The sequence below is a fragment of the Simochromis diagramma genome, unplaced genomic scaffold (assembly GCF_900408965.1).
Source record: "Simochromis diagramma unplaced genomic scaffold, fSimDia1.1 OVJJ01000682.1, whole genome shotgun sequence".
In the NCBI taxonomy this organism is placed as follows: Eukaryota; Metazoa; Chordata; class Actinopteri; order Cichliformes; family Cichlidae; genus Simochromis; species Simochromis diagramma.
This window is the reverse complement of record NW_024387359.1, coordinates 3724654-3746865: the sequence shown is the minus strand read 5'-3', so window position 1 is coordinate 3746865 and position 22212 is coordinate 3724654. Positions and strand designations below refer to the sequence as shown.

General features: G+C 42.4%; 1 protein-coding gene across 3 annotated transcripts in view; it reads right to left on the bottom strand.

The window, feature by feature from the left end:
* Window positions 1-22212, bottom strand: part of zfyve16 (zinc finger, FYVE domain containing 16) — a 41068-nt gene that overhangs the window by 18181 nt on the left and 675 nt on the right. For 2 of the 3 annotated variants that reach the window (XM_040007405.1, XM_040007407.1), the window contains exons 2-5: window positions 17610-17719; window positions 10080-11122; window positions 9009-9995; window positions 2174-2270 (exon numbers count right to left, since the gene is read on the bottom strand). In XM_040007405.1, the coding sequence (XP_039863339.1) occupies window positions 2174-2270; window positions 9009-9995; window positions 10080-11122; window positions 17610-17679 (2197 nt within the window). In that variant the 5' untranslated portion in view covers window positions 17680-17719. The remainder of the gene's footprint in view (window positions 1-2173; window positions 2271-9008; window positions 9996-10079; window positions 11123-17609; window positions 17720-22212) is intronic. The other variant, XM_040007406.1, reaches the window with a different exon arrangement.

Genomic DNA, 22212 nt, shown 5'->3' with positions numbered 1-22212 from the left:
AGGCTATTAGCTGTAGGCTGAGGTGTATGCAGTAAGCCTCGTATACTGATGTGAGTGAGGGAGAGGAAAGCAAGAGAGGGGAGGAGAGGAGGAGCTGTGTGAGGGAGAGAAGGATTGCAACACACTGCCCGAGCATCCAAAAGCCACTAAAGTGGACCATCTCCTCCTTAATTTAGACAGCATGTGAGCATCACATGTCCACTGCACTCGGTGGTCCTGTACTACATAGACTCACAAGCTCAAGGACAAGTAATAGTGTCCTGTTATCACTTTCCTCTGCAATCAACTCCCATCTCCCATCTCTCTCCATATCACTGCTGCAGTCCAGCTAAAAAAAAGGTGCCTATTTCCACGTCTTTTATTGTTACCAAGATGGTGACCTCAGGGAGAGTTAAAGAAAATGTTTTTCCCAGTCTCCAAAACAGCATCACTTAATCCTGTAATCAGCATTAAACCTTTACTGGAAAAAGTAAACGAAACTACCTGATCAACAAGCTCCGGCATGAGGAAAAGCTAACTTTGTAACTGTTCCAATCCACCGTTGTTTGTTTTACACAGCGAAAAATGAACTGTTAACTTAGTCTGATGTTTAAATTAGGTAGCCTGTTGAAGGCTGACTGTGGCAGCTATACCACTCTCTATTGCACTGATACTTGGAGCAAGCAGGAGTAAATCTAAAGAGGGGCATAAGGTGTACTAGACCATATTCATTTCAAGGCTTTCATCATATTATTCAGCTCATTGCAAGCACCTGCCTAGACAGCATGATAACACTAAGCTAGCCAAGAACCCAGAGTGATGTTGAATGCACACGCCAGCCTAGCAGCCAGACCCTAAACTTCAGGTAGCAAATGGATGAGCAGTCAGGCCTTTGTTTCTACCTGTTCATGTTTATACAGTAGAATCACCGTAACGAAGAAACTTCAGAAATATGTTAATGTGTAAATTGATTTACATCGCCCAAAATTTAGGATTCTTATCTTTGCTTTGTGCTGTCAGCTTTGTGTTCCTACCTAAATACTAAAGGAAAGTTTGTATGTGTTTTCATTAGGATAGAAATGGGGCTGGGTATTGATTTTGATTTCTATAATCGATTCAATTCCAATTCACAAGGTCCCTTGCAAGGTCGATTCGATTCAATTTTGACTCAGTCAGAAATATTATAATTCTGATCATTTATCAGTATATATCCATATTTTTATATCTATGTATAAAAACAAAGCTGACACTTGTGAGACTTCATCAGAGGTGTAAGCATCACGACAGATGCCTTTGTGTAACTGAGGACAAAACACAAAGCATGAAGGAGATTTTCCTGGCCTATATTTTTATAGAAGATAACCACCTTAAAAATATACTGCAGTAGATCGATAACCATGAATCAACATAAGAACATTACATGATGCTGCTTAAGTAAAGCAGAGCAAAGTTACAGAGGTTTTATTAAAGACACAGCTAAGCAATAATTTGTAAAAGTTTAAATTCCTCCAGTACTGAACAGCAGAAATTAGGCTTTCTTGTCAGAGGAAAACTTTGTTTTTCTTCAATGCAGCCACCACATCTTCCTTTAAACGTTTACAGACAAACTCATTCATTCATTAGCATAGTTGAACACACAGACATACATGCACAAAAACATACACACCAAATCTACAAAACCATCAGAACTCATTTTCCCTTCTACTAATGTAAGAAACACAACCCATTGTTAAAATGCAAACAATGTTAGATTTAAGTACGTCCAAACTTGATTTCAACTTTAACTCTAAAAGCTTTGACTCCAAAACAGGCATTTAAAGAAATGTGAGGAAAATATAAAGGCCAAATGCTCTAACTTTCTCATGAGCTGAAACTGGTCCTCACAAAAGGACAAATAATATTTTTATTGTCTTTATTTATTGTATCTTATTTACTTTCTTTATTTTCATAATACAGTTTAATTTCATTACTCACTCATGTTTGGATGAGCAGTTAAATCATTTACTGCCCTCTGCCACCCCTGGAGGCTATTGCCAACTCCTTCTGTCTCAATTTCTCACCAGGGCCATCACAGGTGACCCCTTGCACGCCGCCCACCACCTGTTTGACTCGCTATATAATCATGTATTTTATAATGGTACAACACATGGGGATCTTAATAAAGGCATACAAATAAACCAAACAAGAAACTTACCTCTGTGAATGGTGTCAAAGCAGAGGACACATACACGAGCCTCTTTCTCCAGGTACTTCAGTTTACACTTCCTGTTGCAGCACACAGCACAGTAAACCTGCCACAGAGGAGAGAGGATGACATTGACGGCATAGATACGCTACACAGCAATCTGCATGGACAGTAAATTCACGTCTGGAAGAAGACAACAATTAACAGGATGTTGAAACGTGTTTGTCTATCTGGTCCTTCAAACAGCATAAGATTGTGCTATAAACAATAGTAGAACCTAATCATGTCTGATTTAATAAGAGGCCTTTGAGGGACTTAACTCAGCACAGACCTATAGAAAAGCTGAAAAAAGAACTGCTGACTCATGCTCTCTGCTTGGTCCTCACTTCATCAGAAATTTTACCCTTACATGCTAAAAACTTCCAGAAATACCTTGAATTACACAAGAAGAAAAAACAGGCAATGCAAAACAGGCATTTATAAGAAGCTCATTAGGTAATCACTTCTATGGTGATTTATTTATCAGAATCACTTTTGGGATCTAGATTTTTATGATGGATGCTTTTCACAGTTTTCAGATTTTTTTTGTATAAAGTAATCAGGAAAAATCTGATTATTCAACAGTGAACTCTGCATTTCTGAGTCAATTAACTGTTTAATTGTAAAGCTGGGCATACACTGTGTGATTTTTGGCCCATTTTGAGCATATTTTTCAGTTGTGCGACCGTTTTGGGGATCGGCCCAAGTTTCACCTTAATTGTGTGTCGTGCATCGTGGAGTATACATGGGGTAACGAGAAGCGATTAACACCTCACGAATAGCTCCCGATCATCAATCGTATGCTCGCAAGGAAATCAAACCTGTTTGAAATCCTGTTGGCCCTTGTGAGGTTGTCAACGCAGCCTCTCACACTGCGCATGCGCAAACAGAAATGGAAGTGGAAAGACGGAGTAGCAGATCTTGCAGTTTGGCAGTGCAGCGTGTGATCTGGACACAAGCGATAGAGGCATAACTTGTAGAACTTTATCATGACTGCACCAACTATGAAAAGAGTTGTATGGACATTGCTGCTCAACTGCAGCTGCCTGGTCAATGTTTTTCATAAGCAATTTAGCAAAGTTGATGGTGGTGGTGTGTGTGTGTCTGTGTGAGTAAAGACAGAGAGGGAGAGCAAGAGACAGATTTAGTGTTATAAGCTTCATGTTATGGACGCACAGTGTGAGCACTCAGGTCGCATCAGAGCATCGGGCCATATAGTGCGAGACCCTGCATCATGATCGACGAACCTCTAACCCCTGCGATTTAATTGTACAGTTTGAGCAGGAGCTGAATAACGTGACTGAAAAAAAAAAAACGCACAGTGTATGCCCAGCTTAACGGCATTAAACTGTTTAAGTTTCTCTTACAAATGACATTTTTAATCTCAATGAGATATTTACCTGGATAAATAAAGGAATAATAATTATGTGAAACAACAGCTGTATTGCTTTATTATGTAGCACTCTTTGTCTACCTGAACACTTGCATTTAACAAAGCTACCGAAGTCAGGTAAATGCTGTGCGGCTAGTGGCTGACTAATTACACTTTGCTTTGCTATTACTGCAGAAGTTGACTTCTTTCAGCTGCTATTTGCAAGGGGTTGCCACAGTGAATAGATCTGCATGTCTGAACTTGTATAAATTTTAGGCCAAATGCCCTTCCTGACGCAACCCATCCTGGAATTTGCATCACCTCCCAGTTTTGAAAGTGATACCTTCGCATGCTAGGCACTGGTGTTCCCTTTCAGTTGATTCACTCGGTACAACACCCAAGTATGGGATATCACGCCCTTGCGTGTCCTTGCTGAAGAAACCTTTATTCACGCCTTTAAGGCGGATGACATGTGATTACACGCGCACGGACCCGCCTGCACATATAACCGCTGTCATCACAGTCATGCTTCAGTTCTTATGCTCTTCACCTCGCTGAGAACACCTCTGCTGAGTTGGGCTAGCTAGCTGCTACTAGTTAGCTCCACTGTCTGCCGACTTGAACTTAGCTTAACTGCCCCTGTTGGTGTCAACCTCCACCACGCAGTTGGTCCGTAGGCTGCCCGCGGAGCGCTAATTTCGAGTTTTCCCGTGCAGCGTTTGGCTTTGCGTTTTGGAATGGACTCCAAACTGATGCGAGCAAAGCAGAAATCTTCTGTTCGCCCCCGTCTTCAGGGATGCGGTTTCTCTTTGCACAGACAGCGACCAGCACAATGCCTGCCCTGTCTGCCTGGGGATCATCCACGCTAGGAGAGCGTTGACGGAGCCTGAAGCCTGTGCGTTTTGTCGCTAGCTCCGGCGCTCGATCCTGGAAACACGCGGTGGCGTTTGTGGAAATAGTGCTGGGACGCTCTGCTGTTGCACGGCATGACCCTCTCCTTTCCGAGTCTGGAGCCCCGGCTTCGTCCGAGTTCGAAGACGAGAATTATCCAGTCGATGTCCGGGCAATTAGCTGGGCTGACCACATGGAATATGTTGACAAGTTAGCCGATGACGAGCCTAAACCATGCAGGAGCGCTGACGGGCTTCAGCTTGGGTTGAGCACGCCAGCGCTCCCCAGGAAGACGATCACGTGCTGGACATCGGCCTGGACATCCATGGTTTGTCGGAGGATGAGCAGGAGAGCTCATTGTCGGCCCAATGTGCCGCCACTGCTGTTGCGCTGGTCGGCCACGATGACACCTGTCTTTTCTCCCCATTTCGCCGTACTGTTGAGAAGCTGTAGGTGGACTGGTCCTCTCCTCCTCCAGCTCAGAAGCCGTCACAGTTCGTTGGTTTTTTCCTCCCACCGGAGCCCGCAACGGCCATAAACTGCCTTCCCATGTTCCCAGACTTTGTCTGCAAGCTAACAGCATCATGGGACAAACCTCTGTCTGTCCGCGTCACTGTGCCCGGCTATGGACAGTACATGGAGTTGGTCCTTGGCTGCTTATCTGGCCCTGTCCCATAACCATGGTGTCAGCGGCCCCGCAACTCTGCCGTCCAAGCACTGCAGATTCTCTGCTTCGCAGCTGGAGAAGATTTATCGGGCACAGGCCTGCACTGCTCGCGCCATGAGCTCCATCACCATGCTCCAGATGTACCAGGCAAAGTGCCTGGCGGAGCTCGGATGGCTGGTTCCCGATGACAGCCCGCTGGCACCTCTTTTTAACGAGGTCAGAGTTGCCACAGATTACATCCTCTGTGCGTCCCGCTGTGCAGCGCTCTCCCTAGGCAGAGGGATGGCTTCATCAGTAGTGGCACAGAGGAACCTGTGGCTGACCCTCTCTGATGTCCCGGATAGAGACAGAGCTGTATATCTGGATGCACCAGTGTCTGCAGCTGGGTTATTCGGACATTCACTTGAAGCCATTCGGGCTAGATTCGATCTGAGGAAGAAGCAGACTGAAGCTCTGCACGACATCATTCCCACACGTCAGGCGAAGCCCAAACCCACAGCTAGCTCTCACAGGCCCGCCGCTCCTCTGCAGACTGGCAAGAGATCGGCGCTCACTGCTGCAGTGGGTGTGCCGCCAGCGGGAGCACATCCTCCGGCCCGAGCTCCATGCCAGTCGGCCTGTAGCAAAGGCCAACCCTCGGGCCCCTGGCGGGACCCAATGCCCAGGAGGAAGAATCCTCAACCCTCCTAGCTCTGGTTTCGAGTGGAGAAGGGGTCAAGCGGCAGGTAGACGCTGCTTTTACCCCTCTGTTGCCGCCCAAGAGGTGCTGCTTAAGTTCTGTTCAGGTTGTCAGCCCCAGAAGGCGCTGCACTTTCCTAACACTGTCTCCCAAGCACAAACCCCCTGCACATAAAATTCCCGCTGTTTTTCATTGTTCTGCCCCAGGTTAGGTGCCTCCAACAAAATGTATGAATGTACATGTTCCCATGTTACAATCAATAAAGAGTGTTGTTTATTCTCAAACAATCACAAATGCTCAGCCTGCAGGCAGAATGAGCCAGGTCAGGCAGGTGATGCATTCTCCTGCAGACACACTGGGGGGCGACAATGCCCCGCAGACAGTGGGTCTGGTTGTTCACTTCCCTCAGTGGCGCACTTGCGCCCCCTCTCCGTGGGTGCTGCAAACCGTTGCCATGGGTTACTGGTTGCAGTTCCGGGTCAAGCTGCGAGTCTTAAATGTACCTACGAATGTACAAGTTCAAGACAGCTCTTGAATGCATTCGGCCAGGGAGATTGGTTTGCAACAATCGATCTAGAGTTTGAGTTGCTGAGCTTTTGTATGGGCTCAAAATGTGGTCATAAATATTTTGTACTTGTAAAAAAGATTTGTGCGTGCGTAAAAAAGATTTGTATGTGTAAAAAAGATTTGTGCGTGCGTAAAAACGATTTGTATGTGTAAAAAAGATTTGTGCGTGCGTAAAAAAGATTTGTGTGTGGACTTAGCCCAAAAAAACCCCTACAAGTTACAAGTACGAATTTTGACCCTATTTTTCTTCCTTTAAGCTGATTGGTCAATGTCATGTCAATCACAAATTAAACAATCCAATCAGAGAACAGATGGGTTTGGCTGTCGGAGGGGCACTTTTTTGAACTGCAGGTCCTTGAAGGGTAATCTCTATATAAATATCCGATAGCAGTTAGGTCCCCTTACTTTCAGCAGCTGTTGAAAGGATAAAGTTGTGGTATATCAGTGGTTAGAAATACCATTATTACTTTAGGATTAGTTTAACACAACATCAGGGCTGACCCGGGACCATTGCTGTGAGTCACAGTGCGCAGCATAAAAGTCCTTTCACATCGGACGCAGGATGTGCTGCTAATGCTAATTGCTAACTAAAAGCAAAGGATCCAGAATTTGTTGCTGGCTGCTGAGCTCTGTGGGTTTTTGCAGCAGCTCTACCTGTACTAGATGCACCTGCTCCTTGTCGTTTTTATCTCTGACTTTATGTGAACTACAAGAGTTTGTGGGGGTTTTTTTGCTAGTTCTTCAAATGTTCAATAAAAACATGTATGCTAATTCATAACGAAGAAAGCTTTGTAATGAAGACTGTCATTTCCAAAACACTGCCCCCCCCTGCGTCCGCAGCGCTGTTGAAAAGGCTGTGGAAGTCCCTGTATTAAACACGTAGTCCTGTGACACAAAAATCACCAAACTCGGACGACCACAGACTGTTTTCCTTCGTGGCGATGAAGGAAAACGCTGGGTTGGCATGTAAAAGGGCATTTATTCCCTTCAAAGACCTGCAGTTCAAAAAAAGCGCCCCTCCGACAGCCAAACCCATCTGTTCTCTGATTGGATTGTTACATTTGTGATTGACATGACATTGACCAATCAGATGAAAGGAAGAAAAATAGGGTCAAAATTCGTAGTTGTAACTTGCAGGGTTTTTTTTGGCTAAGTCCACACACAAATCTTTTTTACGCATGCACAAATCTTTTTTACACATACAAATCTTTTTTACGCACGCACAAATCTTTTTTACATATACAAATCTTTTTTACACACACACAAATTCTTTTTACACATACAAATCCTGATTTACAAGTACAAAACTGATTTACAAGTACAAAACTGATTTACAAGTACAAAATATTTATGACCACATTTTGAGCCCATACTTTTGCTCCCCTCCTTTTGCATCTGAGGAGCAGAGGAGGATGCATTCTCTTTGTCCAGTGCGTGTGCCACGCACCTACATTGAGCGCACTCAGAATGTGCGATGCCTGTGACCAGCTGTTTGTCTGCTTCACTAATCCAAATAGAGGTAGAGTTCTGTCTAAACACTGGATTATAGAAGCTATCTCACTAGCATACGGCGCCAAAGGTCTTGCTTTGCCCCAGGGGGTGAGAGCTCATTCCACCAGGGGGATGCCAACCTCATGGGCTCTTTTCAAAGGGGTGCCTATAAGCTGATGTTTGTGCGGCAGCTAGTTGGGCATCACCGCACACTTTTGTGCGGTTTTATCGGTTGGACGTTATAGCCCCTTCGGTGGCTCATACTGTCCTTTCTGCTGGATCTATCGCTCACTAAGGTGGTGGTGGTCCGATTCCGGTTCGGTGGCTGCTCTGCGGGGCATGTATATATGTCCCATACTTATGTGTTGTACCGAGTGAATCAACTGAAAGGGAATTAATAGTTATGTCTATAACTTCTGTTCCCTGAAGGAGAGGAACAAGGTACAACACAAGGTGGCCCCACTGAGCAGTTTGGCTCTGTGAAGAGCGGCTACTGAACTGAGGGATGACTGTGATGACAGCGGCGATATGTGCAGGCGGGGCTGTGCGCGTGTCATCACACGTCATCTGCCTTAAAGGCGTGAATAAAGGTTTCTTCAGCCAGGACACGCGAGGGCGTGATAACTCATACTTATGTGTTGTACCTCGTTCCTCTCCTTCAGGGAACAGAAGTTATAGACATAACTATTCGTTAACACTATGGAGCCACTGTTATTGTGGAAAGTAACAGTTGGTTATACATTAGGGATCAACCAATATGGACTCCTCAAGGCTGACTGTGGTTATTGGTATAATTAAAACAAAACTCTGGTATCATAATACAGGATAAAGTTGACCCTGAAATCAGATTAGGCCAAGGGCCTTAACGGGCAAAAAAGGAATGACTTGTGTTGGCAAAAAAAAACAAAAAAAAAAAAACACACCCCACAAAATTTATGTGGCTCTAAATTAATGAATGTGACTCTTTCTCACTGAAAGCCACTGGATTTTTTTTTAACGGCCAGCCAGAGAAAAAAGCCATTTGACAACATGTCACAACAACCATTAATTGCAGCCACACTGTATTTACAGCTGACAATGATGCTGACACAATCTAATATTCAAGTGTAAAATACATTCTATTCAGTGACTAACATACCTTCCCACAGGCACGACAGTGATGCCGCCTTTTGGTAAAAGTGAACTTCTGATTGCACTTCATACAGTTGGGAGCTTCAGAGTCTGGCACCCAAGCAGGCTGTCTGTTCCCTAGCTCCTCCACTCCCTCCCTTTTGCAGCTCACTGCCTTGGCACTGTCTGTGGTAAACTCCCCAGGGTAAGGTGGGGGTTCTGACAGTTCATCATACACCACACTGTAATCCTGATCCTCCTGAGTTGCATATGAAGGGTTAGAATCCCTAAAGTTGATGGAATGCTCATCTGTAATACTGGAGTTTATTGGTGAACGTTTTCCATCCTCTGCAGTACTTGGCACTGTTGTAGAAGCACTTAACATCTGAGCCAGCTCCCCCTCTTCCTCTTCTCCTGTTGCTGGAGATCTTGCAGTTTGGCAGTGCAGCTGTTTAGGTCTTGCACCTCCATAGGAGGGTTGTAGATCAGGGCTACTGCTGTGCTGGGACTGGAAAGTGTTGCTGGTCAGAGAGCTTACCCCAGAAGAATAGTCTTGCCAAGGTCTGCAAGAGTCCTCTGATACTGGTAGAGCACCAGGGTTAATGCTCCCCTCTGCAGATACACATATTGCTTGATCACTTTCTGGAAAAGGTAGACCTAAGTCCTGTTTTACAAGCCCTTCCTCTGGAGCCCTGTTTGATTCTGGGAGACATTCAGGATAAGAAACACCCTGTTCTGCTTCAGCATGTGCTTGCAGGAAAGCATCCAACTCCTCATCTGTAACCAGCAGCTCAGCCTGGTCGCTCTCAGGCAGGTACTCGAAACCAAACTCTGGAGGATCTACTAGGCTGGTTTCTGAACAATTGGTGGAGGTAAGATCTGTAGAAGCTTCAAGAAAAATCTGTTGTTGCCCCTCTGGAGACTGTCTGCCCTCTGCAACCTCCTGGACCACAAAAGCAGGTAAAGCGGGTGCCTCCGGGTGGGAAGCGGGTGCCTCCGGGTGGGAAGCGGGTGCCTCCGGGTGGGAAGCGGGTGCCTCCGGGTGGGAAGCGGGTGCCTCCGGGTGGGAAGCGGGTGCCTCCGGGTGGGAAGCGGGTGCCTCCGAATGGGACTCTTCCTCCTTGGCTTCCAGGCCTGACAGGGATTCTGCCTCTGTGCTCTCAGACACATCTGCATCAATGCATAGCTCAGCTTCCCCTGAATCATCTTCTGTGGTCTTTGGGTTCACAAGAGCGCCGCACATGGACACAGCTATGGGTAAACATGACAGGGCTACCGGCTTGCTGTGTGAGGCTTTGGATTCCTGACCTGGAAGACACTCTGCTTCACATTCATCCAAGACTTCATGAGACTCATTCTCTTTACTAACTTTGATTGTTCTAGTTTTTTTAACACCATCAACAGGATCCAGATCACTCTGTTCCACAGAGTTCTCAACTACTTGGTCAGAGATATCCCCCCCTTCACTGTCCCCCTCCTCTTTATTAGCTAAGTCAGTAGCTACTGAAGATAGTGAATGATCTGCAGGATCACAGCTCCTTTCCACTGCTGCGGGGAGAATGACATCAAGCAGACTGAGTGAGGCAGAGTATCCACCACTCTGCTGATGTAAATCTAGACTCAACAGTACCTCTCCATTCCCTACAAGGGTTTGCTCTTTTTGGGTGTCTCGACTATGGCATGCAACCTCTTGCTCTTGTCCTACTTCGGGGCTGTTAAAATCCACAAGCAGTGCTTCCTCTTCCTCCATTTGCTTTTCCACAATGTCCAGCTTACTGAAGGCATCGTGGCTACTGGACCTGACCAGAATGGCTGAGCTTGTGTCATTCACAAGGTCGCAGACAGGTTTCAAAGCTCTGTCTGGACAGGGAGGGGTAGAGCTTTTGGCTGACCTGCGATCCACAGACAACAGAAGGTCCACACCAGTGAGAGGCTGACCTTTGACCTCTCTATCAATGCTGCGGTTATGGTTATGACTGGCAGAACCATCAGGACAGCTGGGTGTCAATCCATAATGAAGAGAATTAAGGTCCGGGAGGCTTGGTGGATTTGGGGACAGCTCTGTAGGTGAACACTGAGGGCCAAGTGAGGAGAAGGGGTACACAGAGGGCTTCAGGGAAAAAGGCCTGCCTTCGTGTTCCTCTGCAATCCAAAAAAAGGAAAACAGTTAATTCAATTACACTTGAGCTGTACTTTTGATACACTGGCACCGTCAATTCTGTTTTGCTAGATTTTTTTTGGTGTTTTTTTCCCCCCAATCTGGTAATGTGGTTCTGGGGTCAAAGTTGTGCTGCTATCCGAACCATGAGTGCTAAAATACAAATACATGGTTATATTTACTAACTGCAAAAAATACTAAGTTCTAATGAAGTAATTTGGTTACTTAGGCATCCTGTGACCCTCCAGTAAACAGACTATTGCATGCCAGTAACATGACAAATGAAGACAGCCATTTGTCTTCATAAAGACAAATGTGTAAAACTTATTTAAATGTGCTAAGAGTACAAACACACTGCAGTTGTTGTTAGTTCTAGAAGAAACACCATTTTTGGCTAAACCTTGGATGTTTGACGAAGTATCATTGAATCACAGGTTTGAGTATAAAATCCGGTGTCTCCAGATGGGACACGGCTTTGCCTGAGTGAGAGTTTTCCTTCCTGGCTTCCAGACCTGACAGAGATTCTGCTATATATATTCTGCTATATGCACTGCCTGGCCAAAAAAAGAAGTCACTGGGCACTATTGTATAGAATGAAAATATCAACATGTTGCTGATAAGAGAAAATATTTGTCTGTAGGTACACTGATAAATGTGTACGTATGCATGTCAGGGCTCTAGACTAACTTTTTGCCATGGGCGTACCGGTACGCCTAACTTTAAAAAGTTAGGTGTACCGGCACAAAAGTTAGGCGTACACAAATTTTATAATAATTTATATAATATAATGTGTTTTTCTGGATACACTGTGCTTTTTCAGCATTCAAAGATTGATGACACCGTGTCAGAGCACTGGCTATGAATTTCAGAAGGATCAGGCCTTAACTTAACAGAAAAGTTAGCAATAGTTCTTTTCCTATTACAGCTACATCCACTTCTGTCGTGCCTAGGCTGCTCACTAGGGCTGGGTATCATCACTGATTTCTATAATCCATTCGATTCCGGTTTTCAAAGTCCCGATTCGATTCAACTTAGCCTCAGACAGTCAGAAATATTATAATTCTGATCATTTATCAGTACTGACTTCTTCAGAATTGTGAACATCACAGCAGATGCCTTTGTGTGAAAGTAACTGAGAATAAAACACAGAAAAACATGAAGGAGATTTTCCCTGGTCTGGCATTTTATAGCAGATAACCTTAAAAATATTCTACAATGTTCTGCATATAAAGTTTAAATTTCTTCAGTATTGAACAACAGAAAAAATAGGCTTTCTTGTCCGAGGTCATTTAAGTGAAAAAAAAGAAAAGAAAAAGACAGCAGCCACAGCGCTGTAAACAACGGTAGACTGGTGGGTAATAAGCGAATGAATAATACAGAAAACAGAGACTGGAGACGGGAAACTGTTCTTGAAGTATAGAGAGATAGAGAGAGAGCTAGCTGTGCATGAAGTGTGATTTTAATTGTCGTGGAAGCAAAACAGCAAAATTCATGACGACATTGATCAAATGTGAAGCGCAGTTTGCTGCTTCTTTTGCTGCTGGCTCGGTGAATTTTGGTTGGAGAGAGACAAAACCTGCAGCTCAGAATCAGCGCAAAAAGACGTAAACACAGCGCGGACCGGACGCATCAGAACCGCTAAGCTCCAACAGCGTGTCCGTCTACAGGCCGTCGGGTGAGAAAGCCGAGAAAGACAAAGCTGATTCTGATGCGTTGGTCCGTTCTGTGTTTACGTCTTTGTGTGGAATCCGTGTACCTGCTCTCATTTGCTGTTTGGTTGTTGTTGAAATGGTTTTGTGAGCTTTAATCTGAGAATCTGGCGTTTCTGGCAAAACACAGTTATATTTAAAAGTCGATTCAGGATTTAATGATTTGATATCGCTTTATTCAAGCTACTCACCTCCCACTTCCACCTGCACTTTCAACTGGACCACGGCCAATCAGAGAGGTCCCGCCCCTGACTATCTCTGATTGGTTTAGTCCACGATAGGGGCAAAATGTGTGTCTGTTGTTGACCACAGGGAAGGCTGCAGATTTTTTTTTTTTCCCCCCACCTAATGGGACGACTGACCCCTTGGTGTGACAAAGGTTGCTAGTTTTTTGTAACACAGACCAAGAAGTTATACAAAATGTGGTGTTTTTTTTAACATCATCTCTTTTAGATATCTTGTTTCCCAAGATGTAAAGATTGTCTGATTTACTCTGTTTTGCCGCTTCTGAGCAGTGCTCACAAAAACAAAAGTTAGTTGGTTGCTCTTAGCAGTGAAAATACTGACAACTGTCACTGAATTACTTTAATGCTGAAGAAATGTTTAAAAGCAGAAGATTCTAATGCAAGTCTCTGCACTGCTGTCCCATTAATCTGCTGTATGATAAACAAAAACATCAGTTCCTTGTGTTATCAGTTGTTAAATAAATCAAAAATCAGTATGAAAGACTTGATCTTTGATACACATCTGTATTGAGGATTTGTTGACTTTTTATCACTGGCTTCACTTTAACACTGGGGAGAAAAAAAATGCTAAAACCGCAGAAATCTAGGGCACATTGTGAAACACTCCAACTTATGGTATGTACAGTTACATGTGTTGGCTGCAGATTGAGCAACTTTTTTAAATGTATGTATTTTAGCGAAAGTTCTAATTTCTCACTCCCTTTCCTGGTTCTCGTTACGAGTTAGGGTTTTTTTGCTGTTGTTTTTTTAAATCATAAAAGCTATGGAGTACTGTACAACACATTGGGACAACAGCACTGCCATAGCTTCAAAAGTTCCTTAATCCTCTGGTTTAAAGGATTTTCTTTAGCATCAAAGTAATTCAGTGACAGTTGTCAGTATTTTTACTGCTACCCAGCAATCAACAACTGTTGATAATTAATTTGGCAAACTTTATTTTCCAAATTGTAAAGAAGTACAGTTTTAAACAATGCTTCTGTTGCTGCTACAGTGTAACTCAGTTTAATGCCGAAACCGGAACTGAGCATCAAAATTACCTATCCGATTGTTCAGTGATGACGTGACGAATCCTACTTCTGGGCCTAAAGTAGTCTGCGTTTAATATGGCTTTTGTGTTGTTAACATGTTTAATGTTATGTATTTTCTAGGGGTGCAACGATACTCGTATCGATATTGAACCGTTCGATACAGTGCTTTCGGTTCGGTACCCATATGTATCGAACAATACAAAATAAATTTTTAATTTATTTTATCAACTTTCCTTCTGACGATGGTGTCTGTGTTGAGCGCTCAGTGGATCTGCGCTTGACAGTGCAGCCTAGGCGGAGTAGTCGAACGCAGATTCACTGAGCAGGGCAAGCTAGCGAGACAGAAGTTAAGCTCTCCTTGCAACATGGCAAATTGAACCTCCCCCACCCTCATTCAGATCTGGCGTTTGGAACTATTTTGGTTTTCATGTGACGTATGACCCTGAAGGTAAGCGCGTCATGGACTAAAGTAAAACAGTATGTTGGATGTGCCACGCAATGCTCAATTACATGGGTGGGAGCTAGTGTGTTAGCGCAGTTAGCTTGTTAACGTGTTGGCCGTCCAGCCCCATGCACAGGCGATCCGGGGTAGCTCGTTAACGGAGATTTGCCGTGTTGTGGCGTTAACGTCATTTCAACGAGATTTACGCTGACAGCACTAGTGGGAACACAACAAATATGACTGCACATTTACACCGACATCATCCTAGTGCAAAGACAAGTGGAAGCAGACAAAAACAACAAGCACGCATGCTACAAACTTTACCCGAGTCATTTAGACAGCCGTTAGCACATGATTCTCCTTATGGGGACCTGATATGTTTAATATGCTGCTGAGAATATAGCCCAGAAGAAGCGTATAGTATAGCTTTTATTTTGGAAAGAGCCATTTCTCTGTAATAAACTCTCTTTTCCAAAGATGAGTGATTCCTCAATCAGATACAGGGCTCGCAAAATCGCCTGCCCGACGTCCCGGGGCTAGCGATTTTTCCAGTGGGGCTACCAAAATCTATCTCTGCCTTGCCCGGCGGGCTATCGTAGGAAGGAAAAATATATGTCAATGCTTTTGCATTCTTTCGGAAATGTAGCTGGGTAATTATGTCATTGGCATCGGTGAGCCACTGCCAATATGTGACATATTGAAATTGCGTTTGAATTTGCGCTTGTTTTTTGCTTTCACTTTGCAATCGCGCGAACTGTGTATAGAGAGCGACAGCACTGATTGGTGAGTGATGATAAGTTGCACACCAATTCCTCTGACATCGTCTTATCAATCGTTAGCTTACTATGCAAACATGACAAGTGAAATCTCCCGCAGCAAGCTTAAACATGTGAGAGGTTGATCGCGCAGAGAATCGCTGAGCGTTATGTGAGTGCGTGTGTAAAAGCAGCAGGATATATATTGTAGCGGGTCAGGGCTGTTCGGGGTTCTGTTTGTACAGTTATGTTTTGTTTATGTTGCCATAGTGACGGGTGACGCCCTCTCGCTGCGACGGTGTGTCCTTCCGGGGTCAGAGGGCGCCTGGTGTGTTGTTGTTGTTGCTGTGCGGTTGCCGCGCTGAGCAGTTAACTAGCGGCAGTGTTCTTCTGCAGATGTCAATAAACGGCTGTGCTCCCTGGCTAGCTCACGGGAAGCAAGACCAAACGATACCTCCGTCTCCTCCTTGTCTGAGCTCGCCACAATATTTTAGTTCTGCTGAGCCAAATAAGACAGGTCAGGGTGAAGAAGTGACAGCCAAAGAAAAGCTTACCACAAAACGGAAAAGTTATGACAAATCAGACTATAAGGCAAAAAGAAAGTGCAGCTTTATGGTTTCATGGACAAAAGAATTTCTGTGGCTGCAATATGACAAGCGAAATAACCAGGGCTGCACATAAGTGGTCCGCAGGTGCGCATTCGCTGTCAAAATAAAAAACGGGCACAAGATAAGAAGTTGCAACGCGTGTTTGCATACATAAGATTTTCAGGAGGAGGACAGACATTTGTTTAGAACTCTTAAAGATGTCGAAGAAGCAAGCTCCTTTAAGCAATTACTGTGATGTTCCTCCACCTCCAAAGAAATGTCAGAAGGAGTCCGAACCACAAAAGAAGCACGTATTCTCGGAAAAGTAGTTGCAGGAGGTGAGCTGGCTTCAAACAAATGATGAACGCACAGAGATGTGGTGCGGAATGTGCCGTGAAAATGTAATAAATGACAAATTAAAAAGGCATGAACACTTTTTTTGTATCGAAAAAATATCGAACCGTGACACCAAAGTATCGAACCGAACCGAACCGTGAATTTTGTGTATTGTTGCACCCCTAGTATTTTCTTCTATTTAATCTCAAAAAGATCCTAAAACAGTCAGTGATCACTGTTGACCTCCCTCGGCTTTTATCACTGCTAATCATTTATTTAAGATCAGTTTTTAAAACCTTAAGATGTAACTACAGCCCAGCCTATGCAGCAGTATATGAATGACTAACCTCGTATTGTGGATGGATTATCTCAGTTGTTCTCCTAGCTGAAGTTTGGTCCTTTTACAGCATCCTGCCATGCGATTACATTTGTTCCTGACCACCGAGAACACTCACATTAACTTTTATCGAGTGGGAAAAAGTTAGCTTGTTTATATTATGCTAACACAGCTGTGTCGCTAGCAGTCACGTAGCACATCATTATATACCAGCTAGCCCAACTTCAGTAACCCTACAAACGTCCCTGCTGTTTAGTTTTCTGTCTTCATTTATGCTGGAAGTGATAGCAGAGCTGTACGTTTTAATTTGTTTCCAAAACTCCGCAGTCAAGACATGCTATATTGTATTTAGATAGAAGCTAGCGAGCTAACTCCCTGCTAACTTCTAACTCCGTTAAATGTCCGTTAAATGTCATAAATTCCGTTTTCATGGATGCCTGGATGTTAAACTCAATTGTTACACCTGGTAGAGCAGAACGCTGATCATTTTATTAAAGATGAAAGACTTTAGACAGTTTTTCAACTCTCAGTAATGCCATAGTGATCGTTTGATATATGGACCTGCAGCGGAGTTTAGGTCCAGACACGGCTAGTGACGTCAGACTGAACAACCGGATAGGGCACACACTTCCTTTGGGCTCCGCCTCCAAACAGTCAAAAGTCAGTCCAATCCTGCCGAGGACTACCCACGAGAGTATGAAACTGCTGCAGACTCAAAGCAGTCACTCTTGTGTTCGCGATGGCTTCTTTCTGTGCATGGCTGCTAAGTTCTACGCATGTGAGTTATTGAATTTAAACACAGGGAATTTAATTGCACCTGTGAAATGAAATTATTTGCTCAGATTATGTTTTTTCTCGCACGTGACTTATAATAGTATAATATAATAATTCCATACACATTCTTTGTTACTTGTGTTGTCAGTTGTTATATCTTTACTGAGATAAACTATAAAACGAATAAATCCATTAACAATGAATCATGTCTATCCCTTATCAGATGTTACTGTCCATGTGATGTGTGACTGGTCTTACCACTATTGAGTTCAAAGTCATCTAGCAGCTTGTCCAGATCACATACAGCTGCCTTGAAGAAGCTGTCCATGCTGCACTAAAGGAAAGAGGCTTTTTATGCCCTACAGTTTCTGAAAAGAAAAACAAAAACAGGTCTGTTGGGTGAAGAAAGGATTACTTCAAATGTTGGATTGTTTTTCAGGTTCTTTGGTGTTTGGGTGGTGGAGTAAAAATCCACTTAACATGCCAACCACAGCTTAGTAAACATTTACTACACCAGTCAAGGACCTCGGTAAAGACAACAAAAGTGCAAATGCACATGACGCTGAGCTGCAAATGAACATCTTTAGCAGGGATCATCCCATTTAGTGGCAGATTGTCAGTACTCTGCACAAAGTGACATGACGATAGTGTGAAGTGGCTAAAATGAGCTGATAATGCTGTTGTTTGGAGGTGAAGAAGCAGAAATCTCTGACATTATAATCTTTATCAGCTTAAGACACAGCAATAACTGTGTTCCATTAGTGTTAAATAAGCAAAGTTTCATATAACACTAAAATTCCGTAATTATGTTGCAGTGAAAATTTAGATATTCCTCTTTAGGAGATCCCCTCTGGTAACAAATAAAAAAAAAAGAAAAGCAAGTATAAATAAGGAAAAAGAATCAAAGTGGCTAACAGAAAAAGAACAATGCTTTACAACCCAGAGATTAACACAAAACAGTCAATGGAAAACCATAACAATTAATCTCCAAAAGTTGATTCTGTTCATCTGGACGTAGAGTTTTGTGTAGGGCTGCTCGATTATGGCAAAAATGATAATCACGATTATTTTCACTGAAATTGAGATCACGATTATTTGACGATATTTATTTATTTAACCCTTTAAGACCTACCATAGAACCAAGTCCGCCAGAGCTTATATTATTTTTTTTACATGTTGTAGTGCCATTTGTGAGAGCATTTCAAGTTGCTATACATCAATACAACTGTTATAGCCCATATTTTAATAATATGTATGCATTAAGTTCATAGTAACTACATTAATTGCAAACAAGTGCAATAAACTACGAAAAAATTGAAAATCGTTTTTGTTTTGTTTTTTTTACATATATTTCTACTTGGAGAAATTTAAGAGGTTTATCCCTCAAAACTTTAAATACAAAAAAGTTGCAAAAAATAGTTTACAACAACAGGAAATTTATTTTGAGTGTCTTCATAGTTTTATTTTGGAGATACACCAATTTTTATATACTGCAGGAAAAACAAAAAACAATCCTATGATGCAAATTTGCAAAGAAAACAGCAGGTGCATCAAAATAAACTATTTCCAGCAGTGCAATTTGAGTTCTAAGCATCCCAGAAACTATTCAGAAAAGTCAAACATGACCAGTATAGGCTTTTAAGGCCTACAAGTAAAAAAAACTACATTTTCCGCGAAAATGACGTCACTTCCGGTATCGGCCAGGAAATGGCGGACATGCGATAGTTCGCGTTGACGTCTGTTTCACTGTGGGAAGTGTTACGAACAGCTGATCGGATCGGCAAAGCGTGTTTCTGGAATATTATGTTTTTGTTCCTGCAAGCGTTTTTTATGCAATTTTTGCAAAGCTATATGTGGAAGGAAACCGTGACCGAGGACAAGCTGATGGCATAAGATGTAAGTACAACTCCTCTGGTTTCATATGCAAAACAAATTATTGCGCTAGCTTACATGGTTCAGGTTCTACAGGGATTTAAAAATAGTTACACAAAACGGAGCATGCTGCTCTGACCGGCTTTAAAGGGTTAACAATGACTTTAAAACATAATATAAAATAGTGTGCAACACCACTGAAGTTTTTTTTACCTCTCTTTTCAACCAACGGCAGTCACTCTCCTCTCCAAATAACTTCTGCTTAGCTTTCCGAGCTTCCCTCGGGTCCTCTTAATCAGCGGTCTCCAACCTTTTTTGCGCCACGGACCAGTTTATGCCCGACAATATTTTCACGGACCGGCCTTTAAGGTGTCGCGGATAAATGAGGGAGGGGCTAATAATCGGCTCAGTCATTTTTAATGATCGTTGAAAGCCCAGATCGTAATCGTGATTAAAATTCGATTAATTGAGCAGCCCTAGTGATATTTCATTTTCTTATCGTTGCTCAACATTATACCGGTATTACCGTGAACGGTATGATATGGCCCAGCCCTAATGCAAACTACTGAGGAGATGGGGCATTACTGTGTAGAGCTGAGTGTCAGGCTGGAGGAAGTAAAGACAGCACTGGTGACAAAGACATTAATCTTAATATCAATTAGTACATCATTGAATCTTGTACCAAATTATCTTGTATTATGAACAAAATAAGGTTGGGAGATATGTAAAAATTTTCCAACCGACGTTAGGCAATATATTCACGCAGGCACAGACTTTTTGATGGGCAGAGCAATCATCCACGAACTTATTTGCACATTTAGAAAGTTTTGTTTGGAGGGAATATTTTACTTTCTTTTCTTGTTTGTTTCAGTATTAATATAGCTACTTTTTAGATTATGAATTAATTAATGTAGTTATTTATTTTCTTGAGATGCGCCAAATTGGCAAAAGACTTACCATTTTATCGGAGATTTTTAACTTTTTGTTTAATTTTGTATTTTTTGTTTGGTGAAGTGTGTAAGACAGATAAACACTGGAACAGCCTGTAACCATTGGTGGAAAAAAGAAGCAAATTTCTCTTTGTTTCCCTCCCCAGCATTGTGGAGTTTTTAATTTAAATAAAATGTGGGGGTTCCTTTTCTGAACATAGGCTACTGCCTTTCTTTCTTTCTGTTATAAGTTGGAGTAAATGAATCGCTGCATTTGTGCGCACTCTGAGGAGGGTGCATTTGCTGGAAGCTGGAAGAGGGTGCTGTTAAAACAGTGCTATTATTTTTTCTGTTGACTCTTAGCTTCAACCAACATTATTAGCAAACTTATTCATGGTCAAATAAATAAATAAATCGCTCTTGTAAAAACAATCAGCAAAAATCCTATCATCAATAGCTGATACATTCATCCAATCGCCAAGCCTTAGTACACAAGTCATTGTTTTCAGAGCAAGCCTCCATCTTACTTAGAATTTAGTCCAACATGAATTCAAAAAGCTGAGAGTGTATACAAACCCGTATCAACTATGAATTGTCACCCTCACACAAACCAGTTTCACAGCCATCACATGATATGAACCATGTGAGTTCTGATGTCACTCAACTATTACTCATTGTGATTTGTGGGTTTTTACACTACTTAATGACAACTATGTCTCGTTTGTGTAGCGCAATAGTCTATAGCTGAAGAGTAGTAGTAGAAGTAGTAGTAGTTCAGCTGTACTTTTACCAGACGGAAGCGATAAATGAAAGGAGAACTAGGTGATATACAATCCTCGGGTAACTTAACATAAACACCACAAGAAGGATACGTGTATGAATGATTCACAGTAGTGCTAAGGTACAGACTGGTACTAGAATGCAGTTCCCACAACTTCAATGTCTCAACTTAACTCATAAAGCTTATCACTACATAGTTCTCAAAGTAAAGGTCCATGAACAAAGAAAAGGAAATAAATAGGGATGCAGCTATTGATTGTTTCACTAATTGACTATGCCATTGATTAACCAAGTAATTGGACAAGAAATAATAACAAATACTTAAAAGAGAAAAAATACTGGTCTTTCAAAATGAACTACTCATTGGTTTCCCTTTTAGAAATAGCAATGCTTTTAATAGTTTAACTTCATACAACATCTGCCAAAGAGTTAAATGTGTTCACTGTATTTATATACCCTATATTATATGTTTGAAAATAGGTCTGTAAGTACTGTATCTTCTGTGAGGTAGATTAGGTGTGTGTTCTTGTGTATGTGCCTCTGTACGTTTAACTATGCTAGTAAATCAGTGAGTGTTTCTGTAAGCTTTTTAAATGAGTATGTGGTGGCTGCAATGAAGAAAATCAAACATATCAACATTCTCAGAACTATGCTTAGCCCTGTGCTTTTATGAAACCTTTCCTGTCGCAGAAAACAGACATGATGATGGTACAAAAATAATTAATGTTTATAATAATTCAGTGTCCAAACCAACCAGCCCTAGGAATGGCTTGCTTTAAACATTGTCAGACTAAGCTAATAGTCTCCATATCTTATTTTATCTTCTGTAGTGTTGCTGAAGATCTTTCACTAAACAGTGGTGGATAGGAGCAGATACTAATTTCACTTTTCTTCACGTTGGAGCTTTCTGAACACGTGGTTTAATTAAGGAATTCCACCAGCTTTTTCTCAGTAAATGTTTTTCTAGTAATTACAGTAACAAGCTGACGTTTGGAACGCTAGAAAAAAAGAAAAATTTTCTTTCACTCCACTAAGCTTCCCACAAAGTGGGAAGAACTTCTTTTTCCGATCTTACTTAGAGAGCCTCTTTTTGCTGCTGTCATTCAGTAACTATCTTTTCTTTCCAACAAGGTTTAATATTTAAGGGAAGGATGAAGTCTCAACAACCCTCTGAACTGAGGTTTGATAAGTATTCTGTCATTTAAAATTCATGTCGTTCTGCTGCTCATTGCTTATGAGACTGGCAAAATGCAATGACAAATAATATGAAACAAGAAGTA